Below are 16,119 nucleotides of genomic sequence, written 5' to 3' on the forward strand. Positions count from 1 at the left end.
TAATGTGGAATGTGGTCTCAGAAAGGGTCTCCTCTAATTGGCATCTAATGGAAGAAATGAGACAATCGTGCACTGGTAGAGAGATGGCATAGTCTGACTTCTTGCAAGTGTGGATTTGAGAGTATTGAGCCTTGCTGGCTCAGTAACTATTATCTGACAGGAGCCTGAGCACAACCAGTCAGTTGACCATCTGGACACATATGCCGGGCCCTGAGGTGCCTGCCTCTCGGCTGCTTGGAGGGTCCCCAGTCAGCTGTGCAGATCTCCCTGTTCCCAATTCGCACATGGTCCTCACAGAATGTCCTTCCATAGCACTTCACACTCCATTCCTAGACAAGAGTCTGGTCATGTGGAAATGAAGGCGAATAAGAAAAGTGAGGGTTAATTGCAGTTTGTTCTCCTTCAGCAGGAAGGCGTAATGAGCTTATGTTGATCATGTTAGGTATCTAGTTAGCATAATCGAGAGAGCTGATGTTCCCAGTGAACCTGGCACCTGACAAATTCTAAAGCTAAAATGATGTTTGTTTATAAGCCATTAGAAGAAAAGAAACATAATTAGAAATCTTAGAGATTACAGTCATGCCAATCAATCAGTACCAGCGTCTTTCTAGTATACCCTAATTACCTCATCAAGACATCTAAAGAGCAATCGATAGTAATTATCTGATTACTATAGATCTTCATTATGTCCAAATTATCTCCCTGGGATGTCTAAAAGAAGATGCATTGTATTCTGGGAGGTAATTGTACCCAACAATGTATAATCCACACCCTATGCCTACAATCAACATAGATTACCAGAAGACATGGAGAGCATTATCTGTTTTCTTGGCAGGGAGGAACTTTGAAAAAAAACCTGACCTGCCTACTGGCCATCGCCTTGAAGTGAAGAAATTTAGTAACACCATGTTTTGAGTGCAGAGTCTAGATTGGAGTTAGCCTAAGAATAAGTCTCAGTTCTTCATTTCTTCAGCAATGACCTCAAAAGGCATGGTTGAGAGTCCTCCCTAGCGGGGAGAGGGACCTGGATGGCTTGAACCCTTTGACAGAAAGCACAAAGCACCCTGTTAAAGTCAAGTGATCCAGAGAACACCCTCTTTCCATATTCTTTTTATTTTTAAAGATTTATTTATTTATGCAAGAACTGGGGTACAGGCCAGAGGCACGGGAGGGTGAGAGGATTCACTGGAGACAGAGTGGGGAGCAGAACAGGCAGACGACTGAAAACTCAGCTAAGGGGAGCAGCAGGCGAGGCAGGAGAGGTCTGCCGCGCCATTTGAGTATCACCCTGGCTGGCCGGGAATCGAACCTGAGCTACAGAGGCTGCGGACAGCTCCACAGCACTGTGCTCAACCGTTTCACCACCTCTTTCCATATTCTTAAATTTTCTTTCCTTCCACTAATGGCAGTGACACAAAACTGCTGCAGGACTGCGAGGAACCTGACATTTTTCTGCCCTTCAATTGGACACGAACCTTTGAGAAAGATAAATTACCCTTCAGGATGCATCCATGCTTAGAGCAGAGGTCTCTAAACATATTTGCATGTGCCCATCAGTCAAAAAATGGAGCATATACTTCAGATATGTTTATTTGTAAAATATATAGCTAAATGAATATATCAGTATTTAAATATGAGACCATACACATGCAATCAAAATTATGATCTGGGATAAACATAGAATAATTAATTTCTTTTTTGCCTCAAAGTTTCCCTGTGCCTGGGGTAATGTGACTTGACTTAAGGACTGCTGGCCCTGACAGCTGTCCTTTTAATCTAGCCTGGGGAGAAATCAGCCCAGAGGTATATGATTCAGTAGGAAGCGTCCTCACCAGTCTTAAAATTGACATTTTCCTGAGAAGTAGTAAAAACTATCATCACAGTCAGGGTCCTCAACTTCAAGGAAGCAGAACAAAAGTAAGAAGAAGAAAACAATTAAAGCACAAATTAAAGATTTTATGTCAATTCATAGAACAACTCCTTGGATAAAGAAACAAAACTAATGAATAGACAAAACAAGTAAAAAAGAACTTTTAGATTACAAGAACAATATTGGGGTTAACAGAGAGGAAGCAGTGAGGGGGTGGGTAAGTGGGTAAAAAGGATCAAATTTATAGAGAAGGATGGAATTGGCTTTGAGAGTGAACTTAATTAGTGTACACACATGTTGATTTACAACCCTGTGCACTTGAAAACTATGCAATGTTATGGACTATTGTTACTTTTATTTAAAAAATATCCTTGAAAACTAAAATCATCCAAAATTACACATGAGAAGATGATGACTTACCATGTATATCAAAACCGTGTTTATAAACTTTGTGTCAGAGAGAAAAGAAGCAGCCACCTTTATAGTCTAATCAGGCTTTGATCCATATTGTTATGGTTTAAGTTTTATAATTTCAGATATGTTATAGCAGATCCCACTTAAAAATATGTTGTACCTTGTATCTCAAAAACTTGATATTCTGAATTCCTTCTGCATGAAGGAATTTTGGTTATCATACATATGATGCAGGTAAAAGAACAAAAACAGGGCCTCCCTGGCAGTACAGGTGTTAAAGTTTCAGTGCTATTAAGCTATCCCCAGTCACTGAGGCATGAGTTCGATCCCCAGCTAGGGAGCTACCCACATGGCAGAGCAGACCTCTCCTGTATCATCCATTGCTCTGCTCAGCAGTGTATTTCAGTAGATCTACCTGTTCTGCTCCCTAATCTGTGTCTGGTGGATCCTCTCAGCCCTGCCCCCTGCACCTCTGGCCTATGCCCTGTTTCTTGTATACATAAATAAATAAAACAAATAAATCTTTAAGAGAACAAAAACATAATAGGTGTATGAATCAATAAAAGTGCTTTACAGCTCAGTGTCTGCCTCCTCATCTTTTGTGTGAGTTTGTTCAAATCCACAAGCCACATCAGAGCCTCAGATACACAGTCTCCCTTCCTGCCTCAAACGGCTTGCAGTCCAGTGGGGGGCACTGGTATATAAACACAAAACCCCCCAATATCCTGTGCTCAGCTGTATGTAAGCTTCCAGAATGGCTTCTTTTGGATCCCAACACTAATGTCACTTCACACATTTAAGAATAAGAACAAAATATATTTAAGGTCAACAGATGTAGGAAGACTTAAGGAAAATATTAGAACCTTGGAAATAAATGCCATAATAAGAATTAGGATCGCCTAGGCTCTTTGTTCCCAGAAATATAAATGTCACCTTCCTTTGCAAAGCTTGTCCTTCCCCTGGCAGCGTCCCACCTCGGCGCCTGGTCTTGACTCTGGGTGAATCTACCTGTTGTTTTGATGAGTTTCTATGAGTTTCTGCTTCTATGAGAAGAATCTCCTTCTGACTTCCGTTGTCAGTTCTATCTTCACTCCTTAACTTAGTCTTGAGAAGACTCCTAGAGGCCTGGCTTATTGGACAGCAGAGTCTCTCTCCCTACAGGGGAAGATGCAGTCACACACACAGCAAGCCACTCCTGATGTCACCGGGAGCAGACACAGATGGGAGCCTGCTGCCAAAGGGGCGATGCGAGCCTGTGGGACAGCACTTCCCCAGGTGGTGGCTGCTCCAACGCAGGCTCCTCGAGCACAGAGTGTGGGCTGTATTGATTCAGGGGGCCTGTGAGGGATTGCTGGGAAGACAGGGACAAGCGATTTCACAGTAGAAACAAGCAGCTTTCACAATAACCAATTAAACCAAGACATTATCCATGCCAAGCCATTAGCCTGGGCCACTTAAGAGCCACAATAAATCCAAGCTGTTTTAAAGGGCTGTGCGCACAAAGGGAGCTCCTCTGGCTTGTACCCAAAAGTCTCCCAGCCCCCATGGAGGACAGGATCTGCCCTCATTAGGTCTGCTGGAGAAAGACTGGGAGGCGTCTAGGCCTCCTACACTGGGGATTTTTTTCTAACCCGAGTTTCACTGCATTTCTGCCAGGGTTAGCTCACCCTGCCTCAACTGCCACCCCTGGTTCCTCCTCTGTGCTCTTTTCCATCTGAGCAACTTTACCTTAAGTATCAGAACACAACCTGTGCTCATAAGAGTCCCAGGCGACAGTTGGGTATACACCAACATGCTTGATGAACACGCTTGAGAATATGACAAGCCTCTGACCAAGTGTGAAGGGGTGACTTTTTTTTTCAAATATTTCTTTATTTATACAAGCACTGGCTACAGTCAGAAGCGTGGGAGGGTGAGAGAATTCACCAGAGGCAGGGCGGGGAACAGAACAGGCAGACTGAGGAAATACACTGCTGAGGGGGGCAGCGGGTGCGGCAGGAGAGGTCTGTCGCGCCATGTGGGAACCTCTCCGGGGGCCGGGGAGCAAACCGGGAGCTGCAGAGGCTGCGGGCAGCTTTGCAGCCCAGCGTTCAACCGCTGCACCACCAGGGGAGGCCCTTAAGAGGTGACTTTGTGCCAACCACCATGTGAGGTGTTGGGGTCTGGCTTTGTTCTCCACACTCTGTGTTCACCCCAGTTTTCACCCACTCTGTCCAAGGCCCACCCAACCAGAATCACCCCTGTCCCAGGCAAAACCCCCATCCCAGGCTCATCCCTATCCTCCATACAACTTGCCCCCTCTCCCCCCTGCCACAGGATCTGATCACCTACTCTTTAAGAGGTGCTTATTTTAGTTTCCAGTGGCTCAAGAGTAGCTCACCCTGTGTGTATATTATCCAGCCTTTAGTTTTACTCTCCATCACCCCCTAGTTCCCCCCCCCCCACCGACTCCTCAATATCTCTTATCCTTCCCTCATTAGAAATCCTATGCGCTAGAGAAAGGAAGAAACAAAAGGCTCATTTAAATCTCGTATGTTATATTAAAATCTCTTCTGGAAGAGAAGGCTGGAAGGAGGTTAAATCAGCTTTGTTTTATTTTGCCTGGTGTCATTCTCGGTATTTTCTGGATGTGACTTGTCTATGTACCTTTATTCTTGATGGAAACAGAGTCCTGAATCAATTGCACTTAGTGCTGCTGAAGAGTCTGAGACAGCACCTGGAACCTGAGAAGGTGGAGGCAGCTATTGTGGGGAAACCATTGAAATGCGCACAGAGGTGGGAGCACAAAGGGTAGTAAGTGAAGCAGCAGCCAGCAGTGCACTGCAGAGGGTTTCAGTTGACTTGGTTGTGCTGCTCTGGGGAGGTAAACCTCACTCTGTGCCCCGTCCACACACTGGGCCAAGGACTGAAAGTCAATTTGTGTAGTTCTGACCCTGCCCACCTTCACTGTGCTTCTGTTACATGGATCCAGGGCTGCAGAAACACCAAGGACAAACCAGCAAACGTTAAATGTCCAAAGACCAAGCCTCAAGGATTGAGGCTGGTATTTAAAGGAAAATCACATCTTATCACATCTTCCATGAGATTTTAAAGAACCTGTCCTCCTACTATTAATTCTTTGATCTCGTGTTGCAATCTTCCCTTGTCATTAGGGATGAGGAATTCCTCGCCTTGCTCCCGAGGCCGTCTCCACTGTCGCTATCACAGCTGTGGGCCTGTACTTCCACATAGCAGAGGCCAAAGAGCAGGGCCATTCCTCTGTCCTGTTCCCTGCCAGATTTTTGGTGATGTTGCACTCTGCACTCCAGGTATTGGCTTATATTGTCTCTCCCTCTGGCCTCCGGGCCTCACGCTGCAGGGCTGGCTGTGGGGCACATCTGACTGGTGCCAGCCTTTCCCTTCTGCTTGGGTCACTCCTGCTGGCACAAGCCTCACTTTCCTTCTTTCTCTTCCTGTGCTCATGCTGGGGTGCCCTGCTCTCCCCCTGAGTTTGTCTGCCATACTTCATCCCTAATAACAAGGCTGGACTCCAGTGACCATATGCAAACATTTCCCGTCAAGTCATTTGGTTTCCAGGGCTCTGCCTGCTGCTCCTGCAGCTGCTGCTGCCATGGTGGCTAAGTCTGAGCTGCCACCTCCAGGTCACCCAGCCAGAGCCGTTTGTGACGCTTTTAAAAGAAAATGCCAAAGGGAAGCACCCAGGGAAGGGGTCACGTAACTTCTCCTCCTATGGGCATTCTTTGAAGAAAAGGATGATCTCTTATATTTATGCAATAGAAATAGAACTCTTCAAATTGTTCTAGAACTTCTAATGATATCTTCTATTTCTTTTCAGGCTTGAGCATGCTCTTTTTAAATTGTGTATTATTTTCTCAATTTCTTAAGCAAGGAATTATGATAAACTGAAGGACTTTGAACTATACAATGTATTATTTTACAGTTCTGTGGGTCAGAAGTTTGATGTAGTTCTCATTGGGTTAAAATCAAAATGTTGGTAAGGTGCCTTATTTTCTGAAGGTTTTAGGGAAAAAAATTGCTTTTTATCTTTCCAGCTTCCAGGGGTTGCCCATATTCTTTGGTTCATGGTTTCCTTTCTTCATCTTCAAAGTCAGAAGTGGCCCATTTTCTGATCCTTCTTCCATGGTCCTCTCTCCCTTTGACCAGAGGGATGGAAAGTACTCCAAATATAAGTGTACCTTGATTTGCAGAGAGAATCCAGGATAATCACTCCACCTTAAGATCTGCCCACAGTCATATCTTCAAAGTTGCTTTTGTCAGGTGAGGCACCATATATTTAAAGGTTCTGTATATTGTGTCACATATCATTGGGGTGCCATTATTTTGCCTAACAGAACTCTTATTGTCTCTTCTCTCCGTTCTTTCTCTCAAAAATTAAGTTCAACATCAAAGTTAATTTTCAAAATACATGACAGAGCCAAAGACATGTCTCAAAATAATATGATAAAGATGGGTTTACACTTAGAGGCATTAGAAAGATCCTTGTACCTAAATTATTGACCAGTTGGCCTGCCACCAAACCCGAAACTCACCCCATAATTAGATTACAATTAGAGTTCATGTCTTCACTGAACCATTATCTTCCAAGTGTTCATCTAAGGGTAATTAACATTATCTAATGTCTATTTTGTGCCAGGAAATTTAATAATTTTAATCTCCTTGAGTCTTCTAAGGGTCCCTCATGCAAATTTGGATGAAATGACTGTCCAAAGAGCTCAAGTTCAATGACTGGGCTGCATAGTTCAGAGGCAGTACTCATTAAGTCAAGTAGACCTACTCAAGCCTTCCCATCATATCATGCCACCTTTCCTTCCATTCCCTTAGCAAGGAAAGCATGTCTGTAACCTTTAATACAATTTTTGGACTTGTTATCTAATACAGGGGCTACATGTATGAATATAATAATTTCATACAAAAGACCAGGATCTTGAAAGTATAAAACCCAAGTCAGTCTAGTTTTGAGATTATTTGAGGAAACTGAAAGAAAATATATAGTTAATGGGGCTAAGTCAGCGGAGGGTCAACCCGAGAGGCCCAATAGAGGCAGGTGGTCTGGGTTTGGGAGGGTTGCCATTTGCCCTGGAGAGGCATCAGAAGGACACTGGTGGGGAAAGCAAAAGGAGTAAGGATGAGAACAAAATCTTTTACAGGCAACCTATGACTACTTGTGACAAGATAACACCTTATTCTCAACTAGAATTTCTACTCTCCTTTAGTTTCACCGTTTCTTTCATTTTCTCTTAATTTTTCACATAATATGGTACTTCACAAAGTTATTCTACTACAATCTTAATTAAGATATATTGAGGGCCTCCCCTGGTGGCGCAGTGGTTGAGCCCTGGGCTGCGAAGCTGCCCGCAGCCTCTGCAGCGCTGGTTCGATTCCCGGCTGCCGGGCAAGGGTCCCACATGGTGCGCAGACCTCTCCTGCTGCCTGCTGGTCCCCTCAGCAGTGTATTTTGTCACTCTGCCTCTTCTGCTCCCTGCTCTGGCTCTGGTGAATTCTCTCACCCTCCCGCGCTTCTGACTGTGCCCAGTGCTTGTACAAATAAATAAATAAATCTTAAAAAAAAAAAAAAAAACAAAACTGGCTCTTAAAAAAAAAAAAGATATATTGTAATTGAAGAAATTCAAAGCAGGCTCTTTTCCATGCTAACTGAGGACCTATAGAAAGATAGTTTATGTTAATTCAAATCATTTGGTTTATATTACATATATCTTTGTCAGACGCTCAAAAAAATCACATGCTACTACCTATGTCATATGAAAATAACTTCTCTTTTAGGTCCTGAATATCAGACTTAATATCAGCCCCTCATTACAAAAATTTCAGAATTTGTGCTGTTAGGACAGTTGGGCAGAAATTACTTATTTGCACATAGTCTATGTGTACTGACTCCAAATATAACCTAATTCTTTATTAATTTCTAGGATAAATATAGTAGAATTTAAGTCTGCAAATAATGAAAGAAAAATATCAACATTATTACTTGAATCACACCAAGAGTCAACCAACCCTCAACTTGCAAATTGCTCCTTCCACATATATGCAGAGGGGGGAAAAAAAACTAACAACACAAAGTATACAAAAGAATCCCACTGTCTTCCAGAAGTCTTAAACTTCTACTCCCAGCAGTCACCGCTGGCATTCTAATTATACCTCAAAGCTTCCAAATTGCTAAATATAGCTTTAAAGTTTCCAATGATAATCTTTGCTCCCAGATTTAAAGAAATTAGGGCAATTGTTACAAAAGCTGCCAGTCTTAAAAGAAGTGGGTGGGGTGATTAAAGATTGACATTGACTGATGTCGTAGTTTCCCCCAATTCATATAGGCAACAAAAACACATATGATAAAGAGTGTAACTTTTGATGTGTTTAGCCACAGAAAATGGCCCACAGTCATTTTCCAGATAATGTAGTTCTCACCTCTGAGTACAAGTGAGCCACTGGGTTTCCATCTTTGCCTTGGTCTAACATCCCTGTGAGGATTGTTTCTGCAATTCAGAAAGAATCCCGAGTACACAACCGGAATCACAAAAATATATCAAGTCTGGGAGATCCATTTTTAGCCATTATTTGCTGTGATGGGCATGGAGAGGGTTGAGGAGTTGGATTAAAATACAAACAAGGAAGAAGAGGCCTCTTTCATCAGAGTCCAGCATAGGTGAGAAGAAGCTGGAAAAAACGGTTTCAAGGGTTTAGGGCATCTACTGAGGGAGTATCCCTTCAGAGGTATGACAGGGTTAGGTCATTGCAAAGCATAAAGAGGATGTGAGACAGTGAGGGGCCTTGGGAGAGCTGAGACACGTGGAAGAACTGCTGTGTGAAATCACACAAGTCAAGAAAAGATAAGTAAAAGGACTCTGCAGAAGCAGGAGTGGCATAAATTGGGGCATACATCTTGAGAATATAATAAACTCAATCAGAAATTCATGATTTTTAGGGCAACTCAAGAATCTGGAATTAAATATCCAGGGTTTGTTTAGTGAAGGTCATCTTTAGCTAAGGATATTATTAAAAAAACAAAATGAAATGAAACGAAAAAATGTCTTTGCAGAAGATAGCAAGATATTCTAGAGTGGAAGGCAATTTCTTGTAGATATGGGTAAGAGAAGATGAGCTATCTGTGAACCTAGACACTAGGGAAGGTTGAGGGAGGTTTTCTTAAGAACAAAGGGCAGTTTGCATGCAACTTTTCTGAGATGGAAGTCCAGATGGTTGGGTCAGAAAGGAGGAGTTTCCCCATTGCCATGGTGTAGATCTTGGCAATGGTGCAGATGCTAGTGAGAATGAAATCTATAATGCATTTACACAGTTGACTAGATAATATGGCATGATATGAAGGCTACTAGAAGGAAGTTGGGCTAAGGAACTGTAATTTAAGTGGTGACTTTGAATTTGAGGGGATGGTAAAATGAACAGAAAGACCAGGAAGTAGTTACTGCTAGTGTTAGGAGAACAGAAAAAGAGTCACCCAAGAAGTGTGAAGGATATCTTAGAATGGGTGAGAATTATCAAATTATTCCATGATAAAAAGAATGAGATTGATTGAAACTTTCTTCTTGGCTTGGTGTTAGTGTGAAGGCATGGTTTTCACTGCATAGATGGGGAGCCCTGCATTCTGTCTGCAAGATTCAATGGCAATGAATGTACGAAGATGAAGGAATGGGTGAGTATAATTTTGAGAATGTAGAAATATCTGTTCTTACTAAGATTAACGTTCCAAAAACATTTGTACAAGTATTCAGGGTAATAGTTCTTACCTTGGCTACACAATTATGTAACCCAGGATGTGTTAAAAACAAAAGCACATCTACACTCACACGCAAAACTCAAAACTTAGGCCAATTAGATCAGAACCTTTGGGCTAAAACTCTGGAGCAAGTCTGCTTTAAAACTTACCAAATGGGGCCTCCCCGGTGGCGCAGTGGTTGAGCACTGGGTTGCGAAGCTGCCCACAGCCTCTGCCACAGCCTCTGCAACACCTGCCCACAGCCTCTGCAGCACCAGTTCAATCCCCAGCCGCTGGGCGAGGGTCCCACATGGCACGGAGACCTCTCCTGGCACCTGCTGATCAACTCAGCAGTGTACTTCATCAGTTTGTCTGCTCTGCTCCCCGCTCTGGCTCTGGTGAATTCTCTCACCCTCCCATGCTTCTGACTGTACCCAGTGCTTGTATAAATACATAAATAAATTAAAAAAAAAAAAAAGTCTGTTAGCCTTAAAAAAAAAAAAAAAAAAAAACTTCCCAAGTGATTCTGATATGCTGGTGACTGAGAACCTTTAGGAAGAACACTAGTGAAGAAGGAGACATTTGGACAGGGGGATACAAAAGCTAGTATTTATTTTCAGATGACATGAGAATATACTTGGAAAACCCTAAAGACCCACTAAAAAATCTATTGGAAACAATAAATCAGTACAGTAAAGTGGCTTGCCATAAACTGATACCAAAACAAATCATTTGTATTACTACATGCAATCGATATACTATAAGAGAAAGAAATCGAGGAAATAATCTCATTTTGTATACATCAGACAAGAATTAACTACCTAGTAATAGACTCATCAAAGAAGGTATAACACTTGTATATGAAAACCGTAAGATTTGTTGAAAGAAATAGAAGAAGACAGAAAATAGTTCTGGAATAGCCAAAATAATCCTGACCAAAAAAACAACAACAACAACAACAAAAAAAACAGGAATATCACACTCCCAGACTTCAAACAACACTACCAAGCAACCGTAATCAAAACAGAGTAGCACTGGAACAAAAACAGACACACAAGCCAATACAACAGAAAATGAAAAGATAACTATGGGCACTCTGGTGGTGGGGAAACTATGGGGACCACACTAAGGGGAGAAATCTTATAATTTGAAAAAACAAGCAAGGATGTACAATAATGATATTCCATTAATTAAAAAAAAAATAAAGCAAAAAGATACCCAGGCAATGGGAGAAAAATTTTGCACATCTTATATTTTAAAAAGGGGTTAATATCTTAAATCTACAAAGTACTCATATAATGCAGGAAAACAACCCAATCAAAATATGGATAGAGAAGTTAAATGGATACTTCTCCAAAGAGACATACAAATGGCCAAAAGGCATAAATACTTATCACTTATCATGAGGGAAATGAAAATCAAAACCTCAATTAAATACCACCTCACACCTGTGAGAATGGTCCATAAGAAAAAGACCAGAAACAGCAACTGTTGGTGAAGACGAGGAGAATGGGGCCTCATCCACTCTTGGTGGGAATGTAGACTGGTTCAGCTCCTATGAAAAACCATGTGGATGTATTTCAAAATATTAAAAAATAGATCTACCACAGGATTCTGCAATCCCACTTCTAAGTACCTATCCAATGAATATAAAACTACACATTCAAAGTGATATATGTACTTTTCTGTTAACTGTAGCACTATTTACAATAACCAAGTTATGGAAACAAACTAAATACCTGGTGACAATGAGTGGATTAAGAAAAGGAAGCATATATTGAGTGGAATATTATTCAGCTATAAAAAAGAAGAAAACCTGTCCCTGAAAAACAGAGTGGATCGAAATGGGTCAGGAAGGATTATGTTAAGTGAAATACGTCAGAAGAAGAATGACAAATGCTAAACAATTTCACTTCTATGTAGAATATAGAAAAACAAAACAAAGGACAGTCAGAACTAAACCAAGCCAAACCCTAGAAATCTGACTGTAGAATTGAGGCCACTAGAGGGGAGAGAGTGTAGGATAGAAAGCAAAGGGGAGAAAGGCCCCAGTGGTTTATGTTGGCGGATTAAGGGTACTTGGGTGGTGGGTTTGGTATGGTAACATACATTTGAAGAGCTGTGAACCTACAGCTGTAAGCCATATACACTGTAGGAAACCAACATTATCTCAATAAAATATAATACAATATTTCATGAATAGATAAGTATGTATAGGTGACAGCTATTCAAGAAGCAAGGAGATGGGAGTAGAGTGACAGAGACAATTAGCATGCAGGATTCCATGAAGACAGAATTTGGTAATAAAGAGCCTTTTTGATAGAATCAGCCCCAGGGTTTCAATTCAAACTTGTGTGTGAGTATCGGTGGGACTGAACTGTCTTTCTGGCATATTGGATAGACTATTTACCTATAACTAGAATTTTGGTGTTTCTGCATTATTTAAAGGTGACAAGGTGCAAGAATGCCATATCCATTATTCATGTTTGTTTTAGGCTAATATGCTGGATCCCCAGATGCTAGGAATTTATAAATGTCTATTTGGAAAGCAATGGGCTTGCATTGCTCTTGGGTTGTTTTTATTGCTTAAGCCTATTTGTTTTTCTTTCTCAGTATTGACTATTTGTATATCTTTTTACTAATTAAAACAGTCAAATTATCTTATGAAGTACTACATTTTTGCATAGATTTGTGTATATCTATGTGGATGAAAGGTCAAGCTCATCTGAGTATAAGAACTAAGTGATTAATAAAATATATGCATAATAAAATATATGTATACTAAGTATTTAAAATGTGACATAGGTCTTCTAGAGGATGCTGTTTGCAATAAGTTTTCTTGGAAATGTTAAAAAGATTTGTCTTAATCAGATCTCATATAAACCAGAGACACACCATGGGGGGGCGGGGCAAAAGGGAAGGGTGGAGAAGGGAAGGACTAGTGTCAAAATAAGGGGGGGTGCAATTGTATAGGGCATATAACCAAAATGAAAATGCATACATTGTTCAAAAATGAAAAATGATGTAAGAATTATATAAAATAAAATATTAAAAAAATAAAAAATAAAATATATGTGTATTAAGTATTTCAAATGTGACATAGGTCTTCTAGAGGATGCTGTTTGAAATAAGTTTTCTTGGAAATGTTAAAAAGATTTGTCTTAATCAGACCCCAAGGCTCCCTGATATATACAGTTTTCCCTAAGAAGATTTTAAGCCTAGGATGATTTCTAAAGCATTATGCTGACAGTGCCTTAGAAGTATTACATGTGCAAGGAATATAAAAGAAATAACCTTAAGGTTTTCACAAGTTCTGGGGGTTCATACCATTTACTCAACATCAGAAACCCCTACACTCTTGACCATCCAAAAATAGATCCAGTGACCTACTATGTCTCACCTCTCCATGGACCTGACCTGCAACATTTAATTTTCACAACCCATGACTATTCTCTGAATAGAAACTCTAGAAAGAAATACCCTGATTTGTTAAAAAAAAAAAAATCTTCCCTTGATTGCTTTGAGACATTTTTCTCCAACTTTTCCTTTTCCTCCTCTAGGTGCTCATCCTTCTGTAGCTCCTTTGCTGGCTGCCCTTTGCTGGTTGCCCTTTCTCTACCCTTGCAACGGAAGGGCTCCCCGTGGTGCCCATGTTCTAGCATGTGACTCTTCAAGCAGTCCACTTTAACAGTACAATCTGCAGCCAGCTGCCTGGGCAAGAAGCCTGTGTTGGCCATTTCAGATCTATGTGATCAAGAATGACACTTAATTTTTCTGTGCCTTAGATTGCATGTAAAATGGAGGTGATGGAATCTTATAGGGTTTTTGTAAGGATTAAATGATTGGATATATTTAGAATCTTGCCCAGAACATATGAAGCTCTCAGAAAGGTTTATTACTCTTACTACTTTATCCCTCTACTCTCCCCGTAGATGATAAATATCAACATTATATACTTGGTTCCTAAGTCTCTATTGAAGGACCTGTTCTCTGATCAGTGAGCCACATCCATATTTATAACTCTCTCTTGGGCACAGTTGTCCTGATGTCTAATTCATTTTCCACGTCAATAGTCCAAAAGCAAATGCACCATCGCCGTTCCCCAAGGCTGCCTTCTGCTGTTTGCTACTCATATTTAGAGGCCGACCTGATATTCTGCTCCTCCCACTCAGGGTTAGTCATCAGACCCTGCGAAAGCTACTGGGATAGGTTCTTTCACAGGGATTCACACTGATCTCCCTCTGCTCCTTTTTTTGTTATTAGCCTGGTTCTCCCAGGCTTTTTGTCTTCACTAGACACTATCTTTCCACTGAAGTGAGACTAATATTTCTAACATATTTCTAATCATGTCTTTCTTCCTTTTAAATCTCTGTAATGGTTCTCCATTAACTCAAGAAACCTCAGCTCTCTTCTCCAGCAGCCAAGGTCCTATCTATCACTCTAGGCTTATTGGAAAGAATATGCCTGCATAAAGTCTTTATTTATTGTTCCTTCTGTGCTTCTCCACATTGTTCCCTCCACCGACAAATCTTGTATTTTCTTTCCCATTATTGCTGGTCAAATCCTACTTTCCATTAGGGTCAATCTAATTCCTTTTTAGATTTCCTACAAATAACAGGATGCTTCCCTCTCCCGAACTCCAACAGAACATTACCTCTTATCTATGGCATTTATCACAGTCTGACTTTGCTCCCCGTCCTTGGCATACTTCTTTTATTCCTCCTTCTAGATCATAAGTTCTTCAAAGACACTTACTATATCCTCTAAAGCTTCAAATGGGATAAAATGAAGGCAATAATAGCACCAGGAATTAAGCCCATTTATTTTGCAAAGCAGCAGCCTGTTGTCAAATGCTAACCCTCTTCCTCACAGTCCTCATAAAAAGAATGGGAAAGCATATAAATGAAGTAGGACACAAGAGGAACATACAGTGAGAGCAATTATGCCAATTCCTTTTATAGGAAGAACACAGCTGAGATAAACACAGAAGCAGATTATTTACCATCCATGGATCTCTGTGCCAGATTCTTCCACTTCTAAATTTTTCATTAAAAGAAATCAAGGAAGGTAAACAAAAGTAGCCCTTGGGAGAAATCAGCATAAAGGAAACAGCTCATTTATTAGCATGGCCTTGGAGAAATGTCTTATTTTCTTTACTGCATCTTTCGGAGCCAAACACAGAGTTCACACAGTCGGGTGGGTGCATACACATCTACCTTCTCCGGGTGCTGTGGGCATGCCAGACCTGGGCTTCCTGCGAGAGTGAGCGAGGAGGGGAACGCGGAGCCACTTACCTTGAGGGCATCTCGGGTGTCATCCAGACAGTAGACGCGGACGCTGTATTCCAGAGAGGAGCAGCAAAGGGGCCCGAAGATGGCCAGCTTCAGGCGCTTGGCAGCCGCTTTGGTGGTGGACTGACCGACCAAAGCATAGGTGCTGAGGCTCTCTGTGAGAAGGTGGCAGGCCTCGGTGTCCAGCTGAATGTAGCAGGGCGTGGTGAAGTTTTCCTCTCCCACCACCACCACATCCTGAGGGACAAGGGGAAGAAGAGGCTGAGGTAGAGGCCAAGGCCGAGGCTGAGCCTCCCAGGAGGCCGTCAGCAGTGGGGAGGAGGCGGGACCTCTTCTCCTGAGTTCTGCTGCTGCTGCTTCTCTCTTTCCTTCCTCAGGTTTTATTATACCTCTATTTCCATTCTTCATCATTATCTCCTTTATTTCCCTTGTCTTTATCCCAATACTATGGTTATTTTTCAATTGCATTTATTTAGTATTTCTTACCTCCTAAGAGTCTACATTACTGGAATATACATAAAATTCCCAAGGAAATACATAAAGTATCCTTTTAACTTCAATTTGCTGAGTTTATCATCTGCTTGGGAGAATTTAATGTTTTAATCTTTTTAAATAATTTCTTCTTTAACCCAAAGACACTATTTCATTTCAATGTAGTATAGCATGGTAGTTTTTTTTTTTTTCCTTAAAAATCTAGAGGCTTGAAAAGAATTAGTAAAAAGAAGGTATTAAACTATACCATTCCACGATGTTCTTCCAAACTCACCTACCAATTATTTTCCAAACACACTGCT

The 16,119-nt window shown here is 41.3% G+C and overlaps 1 protein-coding gene across 1 annotated transcript in view; it reads right to left on the reverse strand.

Moving 5' to 3' along the window:
- UNC5C (unc-5 netrin receptor C) overlaps nt 1-16,119 on the reverse strand; it is a 425,753-nt gene that overhangs the window by 18,277 nt on the left and 391,357 nt on the right. The window contains exon 13 of the mRNA XM_054688141.1: nt 15,329-15,562. Within this exon, the coding sequence (XP_054544116.1) occupies nt 15,329-15,562 (234 nt within the window). The remainder of the gene's footprint in view (nt 1-15,328; nt 15,563-16,119) is intronic.

This window comes from Talpa occidentalis, unplaced genomic scaffold, assembly GCF_014898055.3.
Source record: "Talpa occidentalis isolate TD23 unplaced genomic scaffold, MPIMG_talOcc4v2.1 talOcc4.6, whole genome shotgun sequence".
NCBI lineage: Eukaryota > Metazoa > Chordata > Mammalia > Eulipotyphla > Talpidae > Talpa > Talpa occidentalis.